This window comes from Miniopterus natalensis, chromosome 1 (genome assembly GCF_054644295.1).
Source record: "Miniopterus natalensis isolate mMinNat1 chromosome 1, mMinNat1.hap1, whole genome shotgun sequence".
Taxonomy (NCBI): Eukaryota; Metazoa; Chordata; class Mammalia; order Chiroptera; family Miniopteridae; genus Miniopterus; species Miniopterus natalensis.
The window spans coordinates 45,750,707-45,761,883 of NC_142081.1; the positions used below are offsets into that span (position 1 = coordinate 45,750,707).

At 44.2% G+C, this 11,177-nt stretch overlaps 1 protein-coding gene across 1 annotated transcript; it reads right to left on the reverse strand.

The window, feature by feature from the left end:
- Positions 1–6,522: 6,522 nt before the first annotated feature.
- Positions 6,523–7,845, reverse strand: GCNT3 (glucosaminyl (N-acetyl) transferase 3, mucin type). Its single transcript, XM_016208514.2, has one exon. The coding sequence runs from the start codon at positions 7,843–7,845 to the stop codon at positions 6,523–6,525; it is 1,323 nt and encodes a 440-aa protein (XP_016064000.2).
- Positions 7,846–11,177: the final 3,332 nt, after the last annotated feature.

Consider the following 11,177-nt stretch of genomic DNA (forward strand, 5'->3'; position numbering starts at 1 on the left):
TTCAATCAAGTTACCTCCACACTCCACAAAAACTGCTCTTATCAAAGTCACCTCACATTGTTAAATTCAATAGTTACTTCTCCATCCTGTTACTGACCCAATAGAGGATCTACAGGCCCCATGCACAGCAAAGCCAAACATTGAGCACCAAGGTTTGCAATGGAAGAATTAAAGCTGTTTTATTTGCAGGGCACCAAGCAAGAACAGAAAGCTATCACTGAAAACCCAAAGTCCCTGATGGCTTTTAATCAAGAGTTTTTAATGGCAGAGATTGAGGGTTAGGCGTTAGGGCAAACAGGCAGATAGGCAGGAGCCTGGCCGTGCAGGTTTTGATTGGAGAGCATCAGAACTTTGCCATTTATGGTAAGATATGGTAAGGGGCTTCAGCACTGATCTCCCTGGACAACAGACCCTTTGCTTCTAGAAGGATTCCAGGGTTCAAGGTCAAGTCTGTCCTTTGGTCCCATGGTTGGCCAGGTTACTCGAATCTGATTCTGGGTGCAACTGGAGATCAGAGCTCTCTCCTCTGCATATGCTTTGGCTACATGACCCATGGTTTTGGTCCGCTGTCTCAGAAAGGACACTCAGTATCTCGTTAGAAACCAGACAGGATGATTCTGAGCTGGTTCTGGGGCTACACTCATCTTCAGTGACTTTCAGCAGCATTAGGCACAGTTATCAACTCCCTCTTTCCTGAAGCCCTTGCTCATCTGGGCTTCCCGAACACTACCTACCTCATTTCCCGCTGCCACAGTAGCGCTCCTTGGCAGCGTTCTCTTGGTAGTTCCTCCTCATCTCTGTGGCCTCTGCATTTTTGAGAGCCCCAAAACTTATTTGGGGGACTCTTTTCCATGCTTCACAGGGGAGCTTTCTAATTCTTTAAGTTGTAGGGTTAGCTTACTAAAAATTTTTCTTCCTTTTTGAGGTAGGCCTGCAGTGCTATGAACTTCCCTCTTAGGACTGTTTTCGCTGTGTCCCATAGATTTGGGGTTATTGTGTGTTCATTTTCATTTGTTTCCAGGAAGTTTTTGATATCTTTCTTGATCTTATTGGTAACTCATTCATTGTTTAATAACATGCTATTTAGCCTCCATGTGTTTGAATGCTCTTGAGTGTTTTTACTGTAGTTGATTTCTAATTTCATGCCCTTGTGATCTGAGACGCTTGATATGATTTCAATCTTCTTGAGCTTGTAGAGAATTGTTTTGTGTCCTAACATGTGGTCTACCTTTGAGCATGACACATGTGCACTTGAAAGGAATATATATTCTGCAGCTTTGAGGTGAAATGTTCTGTAAATATCAATTAAATCCATCTGATCTAGTGCGCCATTTAGAGTCACTGTTTCTGTGTTGACTTTTTGTCTGGAGGACCTACCCAGTGAAGTCAGTAGGGTGCTAAAGTGCATGACTATGACTGTATTGCTGTTGATCTCTCCCTTAAAGTCCTTAAGGTCATTATTGATAGGTCCTTATTTATTGTCATTTTAATATATCTTTATTGATTTCAGAGAGAGGAAGGGAGAGAGAGAGAAAAACATCAATGATGAGAGTCATTGATCTGCTGCCTCCTGCACGCCCCCAACTGGGGATCGAGCCCGCAACCCGGGCATGTGCCCTGACCAGGAATCGAACCCCGATCGCCTGGATCCTAGTCGACACTCAACAGCTGAGGCACGCCAGCTGGGTGCCATTTTAATTCTTTATGCCTATGTTTCTCTATTTCTTTTTATTTTTACAGCAGTTCGTTTAACATTTCCTGCAATGCTGGTTTGATGGTAATAAACCCCTTTAGCCTTTTTTTTGCCTGGGAAGCTCTTTATTTCACCATCTATTTTGAATGATAGCCTTGCTGGATAGAGTAGTCTTTGTTTCAGATCCCTGTTTTGCACTTCATTGAATACTTCATGCCATTCCCTTCTGGCCTGTAGAGTTTCTGATGAGAAGTCAGATGACAGCCTCATGAGGGCTCCTTTGTAGGTAACAGATTGCTTTTCTCTAGCTTCCTTTAAGATTCTCTCTTTGTATTGGATTCTTGACATTTTAATTATGATGTGTCTGGGTGTGGACCTCTTTGGATTCTTCTTGCTTGGGACTGTGTGTGCCTCCTGAACTTGTGTGACTTTTTCCTTGACCAGGTTAGGGAAGTTTTCTGCCATTATTTCATCAAAAAGTTTCTCTAACCCCTGCTTACTTTCAACCTCCTCTGGAACTTCTATAATATGAATATTGTTACATTTCATGCTGTGTCCCACAGCTCCCTTAGACTGTCCTCCTGTTTTTTCATTGTTTTTTGTTTTTGGGTCTCTGATTGAGTGATTTTTTCTAATTCACTCAATTCACTTCTAATTGGCTGATCTGATCCCCAGCTTCCTCTAATCCACTCTTTATTTCTTCCAATGTATTCTTTATTTCAGCTATGTCATTCTTCATTTCTGACTGGTCATTTTTTCATAGTTTCCATATCTTTTTCATGCTGTTGAGCATCCTTAAAATCAGTATTCTGAACTTTATATCTGTTAGATTGCTTATCTCCATTTCATTTGGCTCTTTTTCTGGAGACTTCTTTTTCTTTCATTTGGAGCTTGTTTTTGTTTTTGTTTTGTGTCTCCCCATTTTGGCTGCCTGTTTGGGTTTGTTTCTATGTATTAGGTAGGCCTGCTAGGACTCAGTCTTTTTGGAAGGTCTCTGGTGTAGGCCAATGTCAGACGCTGTTTGTGACTGGCCTTGAGTGCCCTGTTTGGAGCTATCAACAACCCACAACTTGAGGTCCCCTCTGTTGGTGCTGGGTGCATTTGGACAGGACAAAGATGCACACCAAAGTCTGCTTTTCCAAGGCCCGGGTCCTGAAGAAGATCAGGCAGAGACTCAAAGCACTCTGAGATCTGCTTCTGGCTGCAGGCTGATTAACCCGATTCTCTTAATGAGCCTCAGGCTGTAGAAGCTCCACAGGGTGGGGCAAGTGCTTCCCACTCAGGCAAAAGCTGCTTGAAAGGTAAATGTCTGCCTATGAAAGATGTCCTCTGCAGTATGAGGAATGACTCGGCACAGGAATTCAGAGGGTGCCCTCTGAGCTCTATCTCCAGAGCCCAAAACCCTAGGTTCTCCTCACACAGCTGCAGTCCACTCTGCCCTCCCTCTGCTGTAGCCCAAGGTGAGTGGCTGCACATGAAACTTTGTGCACTGGCTCTTTAAGAAGGTGCCTGCAGATCCAGCCATCTCTCCCTGGCAGACAGGAACCCTGTTGCTTTCACAGCCAGATGCTATGTGCGCACCTTTCTCAGTGCTGGTGCTTTGGCTGGGAAGCCCAGCCTGGGGTTTAGGCCCCAGAGTCCTCAGTGGGAACCCTCCACAGCTGAGATCTCCCTGTGTATCTTCAGCTGCTGCCTGTGGGAGCCCAGCCAGCTCTCTCGTGCCTCTGCACTTCCTACCAGTCTCCATGTGGTCTCCACTTTTCGTCCTTGGTTATGAGGCTGCTCTCCAGCCACTCTTCAGTTGCATTTGATTATTCAGGATGGTTTTTCTATATTTCAGTTTCAAGCCAGTATGTAAAGAACACAAGAGTGGCAATTTTTGTCTGCTTTGTTGACTGCTATCTATCCCCAGGGTCAAGAACAATGCCTGGTAAATAGTATGAGCTTAGTTAATAGTTGTGGAATGAATAAATGACTCACTAAATGGAAGAATAAATCTTCAGTTCAATAAACTACTTAAGGCAGACAATGTATTTAATGGTTCTTTCCATTTTTAATCCAAATATGTAGTCTCCCCAAATAAATTACATCATCTGTCCCAAATAAGATTATCAACTGCCTTTTCTTCCTTTCTTAAAAAAGTTTTACTATGCCTGGCCAGTGTGGCTCAGCAGGTGGTTGAGCATCGACCTATGACCCAGGAGATCCCGGTTTGATTCCTGGCTGGGGCTTGCCCGGGTTGTGGGCTTGATCCCCAGCAGGGGGTGTGCAGGAGGCAGCCATCCAATGACTCATCATTGATGTTTCTGTCTCTCTCCCTCTCCGTTCCTCTTTCTGAAATCAATAAACATATATTTTTAAAAAAATTTTTCACTCAATCAAGAGAACAAAGGTTATAATAGGCAGAGTGTGCATCAAAATGCAGTTATTAAAACAGTGCCTGTGCCATGCCAGTGTGGCTCAGTGGTTGAGCGTCGACCCATGAACCAAGAGGTTACCAGTTTGATTCCCAGTCAGAGCACATGCCTGGGTTTCGGGCTCGATCCCCAGTAGCGGGCATGCAGGAGGCAGCAGATCGATGATGTTTCTCTCTCATTCATGTTTCTATCTCTCTATCCTCTCTATCCCTCTCCCTTCCTCTCTCTCTAAAAATCAATGAAGACATATAAAGAAACAGTGCTTGCCAAAAACAAAAACAAACAAAACTGCTTGCCAATAGTTCACAAAGCAAAACTAAAGACGTAATTCAAACCTTGAGAGGTACTATACATGTACAGTCGCTTGACTCATTTATAAGATTTTTCCTTTCCAGAGAAAGGTTAAAGAAACAAATATGACTCAGAGGGAAGAAGAAAAAAATCACCAAACATTTTGGTTTAATTGTATGATTTCTAAAATAAACTACACAAATGAGGGAGAAACTTGACCCTTCTGATATGAAGACCTTATGTTATTAAATAAAGAGCACTTTCTATTCACTTGAATGTATTTCAAGAAAAAAAATGTCAGTGCTTGGAAAATTCCAGCAATGTGATCCCCGCAAATGAAAAGTTCACATTTTAGTTTATTTATATAAAAAATATAATGTATTTCACATGAAAATGTACAGGGGAAGTTAACTATGAGGCCAAAAACCCAAGTTCTTTTCTCAGAGCACACGCATTCAGGAAAGCTTTTCTGCCCAGTTCCCACAGTGGCAGTGGAGAGGTCCATGAGCTCCACTGCTGGGAACAGACCTTACAGGGGGACTCATGCTGACCATATGACTATCGTCATCTCCAAGGCGGGCCTGGCAGCAAGGTGCAGAGGACTCAATATGATGATGAAGGTGGGTTGGTGGTGGCAAGGCCCATTACCAAAGGAGTACAACCTTACAAAAAGCAGTCACTACCTTATAAATAGAAAATTCGCTGTGCCAGACGCAGTGATCACTACGCCAGAATACACGGGTTACAGGGAAAATTGACTATGAGAGAAAAACTTCCTGAGTCATAATCAGAAGTGAAGAAACACGGTATCATGCATATTAATGGGAACATCATTCAAACCACACAAATTGATTTGTATATAAATCAGTTTTCCAAAGCATATTGTGCAAGATCAACTGTACTATATATAAGATATGTCTCTTTTTATGTGGTATCCCTTGCTTATCACAGAAGAGTAGCACCAATAGCCAATAGCCTTCCAATGCTATGACAATTATCTCTGGAGCTTCAGCAATAATTGTTTCACTGAGTAACATTTTGAGGGAGTAGAGCAAATATACACACATATACATACACAAAATTGTCCCCCCAACCCAAGGAAATTTATAAGCTAAAGAACCACAAATAGTGACTCTTCCATTCACATACTTAAGATTTTTCATTCAAAAGGCCTAAAAGTGACAAAATCTGACTTCCTGGTTTAGCTAAACAGTCCTAGTTTATTCCTGTTTCCCAGCATAATTTTAATAATGCAGCCTCCCTCCCCCCTCTAAACGTGTTCCAGTTTGGACAATAAATTATATGGTGACCTTACCTAAACTAGCTATTATCTTTGTAATGGAATGTTAGGCTTTGGCTGTGAAGCCCGCAAAATTAGAGTTGTAACTTTCCCATAAGGATCAGGTGGTCAACTTGGTTAAATCGCCCTGCCTTGTCCCAGACAGAAGTCTGGCAATGTAAACATGAGGAGGGCTTTCAGTCATGAAAGCAGCAGCTCTGTTCCTCTCTTGTCTTTTGAATTTGCTATTTCTACAGCTTGCCATGATCATTTTGGAATTAATGAGTCTCTTGCCTGCCACTAGGAATATTAAATGCCACCAATAGTAATGAAAAAAAGTCTCACACTTTTGTCTTATTTCTGGCTTCCCAAACAGAAAGTAGAGGCAGGGCTTTGAATCAGGAGCTGTTTATTTTTAAATTAATAGTACAAAAGAGAAGGTCCTCTTTCCATCAAACTCCCACTCCCCACTACCAAGCCTAGAATTATTAGGAATGGCATCTCCACAGAATGGAAAAGCTGGACACAAGTATTCAACTAAAATCCAGGGTCCCCTGCCACACTTCCCTCCCTGACTCTCTCAAATAACTGGTTCTTATGCTCACTCTGAGAAAGGCAGCGGAGGGGCTATTGGGAGTGGGGTGAGATAAGTCAGGGTTCATCTGGGGCGGTTGTTTGCAAGGCAGGAGAGCTACTTACCCACACTCCAATAGCAGCCCCCTTACCCTGCGGGATGCCGTGGATTCCAGAGGACCTGGTCCCCCACCCCACACTGTCCCAGCACATTCTAGGCATGTCTGTACATGTTCTTACCCCACAGGTAGCAGTTCTCTCAGTGTATCTCAGAGCTCAGTCCCGTAGATGGCCTTATAACGTAAGTATTCTTCTAAACACTGAAGAACATTGTCATCCACCTTTGGGTCAAACTTGTTGGCCAATAGGTGATGGTTCTGAAGAATCCAGTGAAGGTCCCCAGTCCCATAAATACAGATAGCCCGCTGGTGGATTCCAGAGCAAGGTGGATAAGGTGCCCCCATACTGACGTCTCCTTCATGGCCCGCCCACTTTACCAGCCTGGCAATGGCAGCCATGTCTGACATGTGAAACTTGGGGTGGTAGGGAACAGAGCCGGGCATCCATGGTGCACGGTGAAGGGTGGCCCAAAGGTGTTCATCGGGGCTATAGGTGTCTTTTACCCATTCAATCAGTTGTTGGGCTTTAGGGTTCTCGAAGACCTGCTGGACAAAGTCTCGAGAAGCCACAATGTAGGCATTCCCTATGAACATAGGTAAATTATCAGGGGGAGGGTCCTTAGTCTTGCTGGTCATTTGTATTGTGTTTGTCACCTCATAGTGATATTGCCAGCGAGATTTTTTGTATACAGTAGGCATCTCTGACTCCATACTGTTTTTCCCATTCAACATCTTGAGGGCCAGGACCATCTCGGCATTGGTCTTAATAGGAAAGTCTGTTCCACATGTATTTAGGAGGTATTTCCATGGCACTGAGCTCTGAAGCAAGTCTTCCATACAGTTCAGGTCAGCCTGCACCCTGGACCAGGAGGCATAAACCACCCGAACCAACTTACTGGCCATGAAGACATTTGGGAAGCATGAAATAATTGCCTTGACTGCCTCTTTGAAAGCTTCTGAGGACTTCTCATCCACATGAACACAATATATGTTCTGAGGGGCATACACAGCTCTCAGCAGCCTTTCAAAGTTCTCAATCTTCTCATGGACCACCATAGAGTATGCAATAGGGAAGTCTAACTCGTGTTTGCTGAGTGGGTACTGTATGAACTTCCTTTCGGCCTTAAAGTGCTCACAGTCTCTGGTCATGTTGAGGTAGTCAGCCTCTGTGAAAGGCTCCCGCTTCTTCTTGACCTCCAGCCTGTCCAGCAGAGCCTCAGTCACTGCTTCCTTGTCCCCTTGGATGATTCTAGAACAGTTGATGGATCTCTTTGCTGGCAACTTCAGGGAATTGTACAAGATGTCCCTACAGTGCTTGCTTCGAAAGTCCCTGGCCTGCAGATCCAGGGAATCAAAGTCGCATTTCAACCTGAGAGAGAATCTCAGAGCAACAATGGCCAGCAGCAAATAGCAGCCCAGGGCCCAGAGGTAATGCTGCCAGCAGAATTTCTTCTTCCACCAAATCATCTTCATGGTATGGGAGATCGGTAGAGTTTGGGCACAGGGAAGGAGGAGGAGAATGGGATCCTTGGACAGAACAAAATGCCTTCAATTACAAACTAACCCTGAATAGGTTCCCAGGAAAATCAAGTCCAACTCCAAAGTGATGGCAAAATATATTTCTTCTCTAGGCAAATATCCTCAGTCATGACCTGCCTAGGAGCTTACGCTTGAGTTGCTAATGGAGGTCTATAACCTGACCCTACAAACTAGCTGATCATACCACAATCAGGACCTGGCTCCACCTCCACCTCCAAAAAAGAGAAGGGGAACTGAGCACCTGCTGATGCAGAGCTGGAATTAGTAAGAGGAAGTTCCCACCCTTCATTCCCCCTTCTCCCCCCCCCCCCAGCTTACCACCCTGTTTCTAATGTAGCTCTTATCTGGGCCTAGAATTTCTGATAGGTCTAGAGAGAAAATCCATGAAATTCAGACTGTGAATATCAGTTCTAGAAATTCAAACGTCCTTTTAAAAGAAAAAAGTATATTTCTTGCTCTTATTTGGCAATTTATACATTAGGGTGCTTTCACCATCTGTAATTCATTGGTTAGATGTAATAGCTAATCACCCTTTTAAAAAAATGTTCCTTCACCCTGGCCGGGTAGCTCAGTTGATTAGAGTGTCATCCCAATATGCCAAGGTTTCGGGTTTGATCCCAGGTCAGGGCACATACAAGAATCAACCAATGAATGTATAACTAAGGAAACAACAAATCAATCTCAATCCCTCTCTCTGTCTCTCTCTCAAAAATCAATAAATTTTTTTAAAAATCTTTTTTTAATTAAAAAATGTTCTTAAAAAATTGGATATAATCCAAAAATGCTTTTAATCATTCATATAGATAGCACTTAGTCTATCCAAATTTAAAATATATTTACATACAGACACACACAGAGCTATGCATATACAATATTTAATGAGTGCTTTCTATGTGCCAGAAAATATTTCTTTACATTGTCCCATTTAATCTTCACAACATACCTAAAATGTAGTATTATTAGATAGGAAAACAGATAATGTGTATTTTATAGATAGGAAAACAGAAGCTAAATAACTTGTCAAATATCACATATAAGAAGCAATTCTGGGACTCCACCATCCTCCCGCCCCCCTCATTTTGTCTATAAGCTTAATACTTATTCCTTCAAAACACAGCTAATCGTCAAAAACAATACAGGGTACTGAGTACCATTAAAGAAAACCAGATACTATAGATAAAAATCCTTAAGAGCAGAGAAAGAGAAGCAAAATGTGACACATCCAGCAATGATGGTTTCGCCTTTTGTATCCTCTTTATAAGCATAAGATTTGTATCCTCTTTAGTAATAATTTTTATGGGTCTCTAAGAGGAAGAAAAAATGAAAAATTAAGAAAATTCTCACCGTTAAAAGCTTCTTTCCTACTTAAGGTAGATCTCTTGCCACGGTTTACTTGTGTTTCCCAGGGAAGACAGGTTAGGTTCCATGGAAGCAAATGTGAACACCATATCCCTTGGTCTTCTTTTAGCTCCTCCAAAATACAGTTTCTAATATTCACAGGACGTCCAAGAAACTGTCTCAGGCTTCTCCTTAATTTCTGCAAAGTAGAGAGCAGTGAGTGGCTTTATCACTCCCCTTTGAGCTTCCTGCTCTCAGATAAAAGAAACAGCAGGCTCAGGTGGGTGTCATTCAGGAGCATATTTTCAATAACAAGTCATTCAGGGAGGTGAATAGGCCAGGAAAAAATGCTGTCAGTATCTGAGAAGGAGAGCCGCTGTTTCAACCAGGACAGCCCAGTTTGTGTCCACGCTCTCCTGCCAGGAAACGATTCATAAAAACCTGTCGATGCTCATATAAGAGCTTGAAAGCTTCCCCGCCCCCACCCCTTAACAAAGAATCATAGAAACACAACAGATATTACCTGTGCCTTCCCCGGCCTGGAGTCCAAGTGTCACTCTTCTTATGTTCCCTGAGCGTTACCAGAGTAAAGCAATAAAAAGACATTTCTTTTGTTTCTTTTGTGGTTTTTGCTTTGCTTGGGGGGGGGGGGGGGGAATTTTGTACTTTTTAAAAAAAAAAAAAAAAAAAAGGTCAATGAAAATGAGAGTTTGTTCTTCAAATGGGAAGTCCTCAAAAAAGTCCACTTGCCCGTCTTTCCGTGACTGTTAATAATCTGTACGCGGCAGAAATACCCGCAGGGTTCCAGACTGTCCATCTCCCTCGTGAATATCTGCGAGGCCGGGGTTCCTGGCGGCCTGAAGAATGGGCAGCGCTGTGCGCAGGCGCACTTCAGCGAGGGCCCCGCGGGGCGACCTGGGCAATGCCGGGTGGAAGGCGCCTCTTTCGAAGCCGCTGGCATTGTCTGTCACTGTTTGCCTCACCCCGAACCACCCCTCCCCATGTAGCATCCTGGCCAAATATTTGAAATAGCAAATGTAATAGAAAGGACTTCACCAGGTATAAAGTTAAGTAAATAACTGAACAGCTGTGTGTGGCGGGAAGGGAGAGACGGCGCTACATCATTAGGGCAGTGGCTTCCACCCCAGGGCGGGATGAAGGGGGGGATTACTAAACTCAGAATTCGGGAAGAAAGGTACCAACAAGCTGGAACCCAGCGATCTGTGCGGGGCTGGCGCTCAGCTCTCCCAGGGGCAGCCCCTTCGGCTGAGACCCAGGCCTCTTGGGCGCCGGCGGCGTGTCCCTCAGCTGTCACCGTAACCCGGGCTCCGCGCCCCTGCAGGAAACAAGCCCCACCGCGAAGCGAGGCGTAGGCCGGCGAGGCTCAGAGGCAGGAAGCGGGCAGGAAGCGGGCAGGAAGCGGGCAGGAAGTGAGCAGGAAGCGGGCAGGAAGTGGGCAGGAAGCAAGCAGGAAGCCCCGCCCCCAGCCTCGTCACCTCCCTCTAGCGCCCCCTGTCGGCAGAGCCTAATAGGCAGCCGCTAGCGAAGCGCTAGCGTGGTTTGCACGGTGCCCCTTCCAGCAGGGCCCAGCCAGTGCTGGGGGCTGGACGTCCGGTGAAGACGAGATTATACTGACAGAGGTCGGGCGGGGGGCCGTCTTCCTGCAAGAACTGTTTACGCAGCCCCCGATACAGCGTAGGGAATTTATTTATTTATTTATTTATTTATGTATTTATTTATTTATTTATTTCATATTTTAATTTTTTTTTTTTTTTTTTTACCTCTCCAGCCTGTTTCTAACTGTAGATGAAGACAGTCCAATGACAGGGAGCCATAAAGAGTCATGTGCACCCCGCTTTTATTGGCCCCACTGCACTGGCTCTGTTTTCTGCCAGCTTGGTCACTCCGATTCTGAGCAACTCTCTGCT

Bases quoted from the DNA above. Each gene is read 5' to 3' on its own strand.
- GCNT3 (XM_016208514.2), bottom strand. From the start codon at position 7,845: ATGAAGATGATTTGGTGGAAGAAGAAATTCTGCTGGCAGCATTACCTC.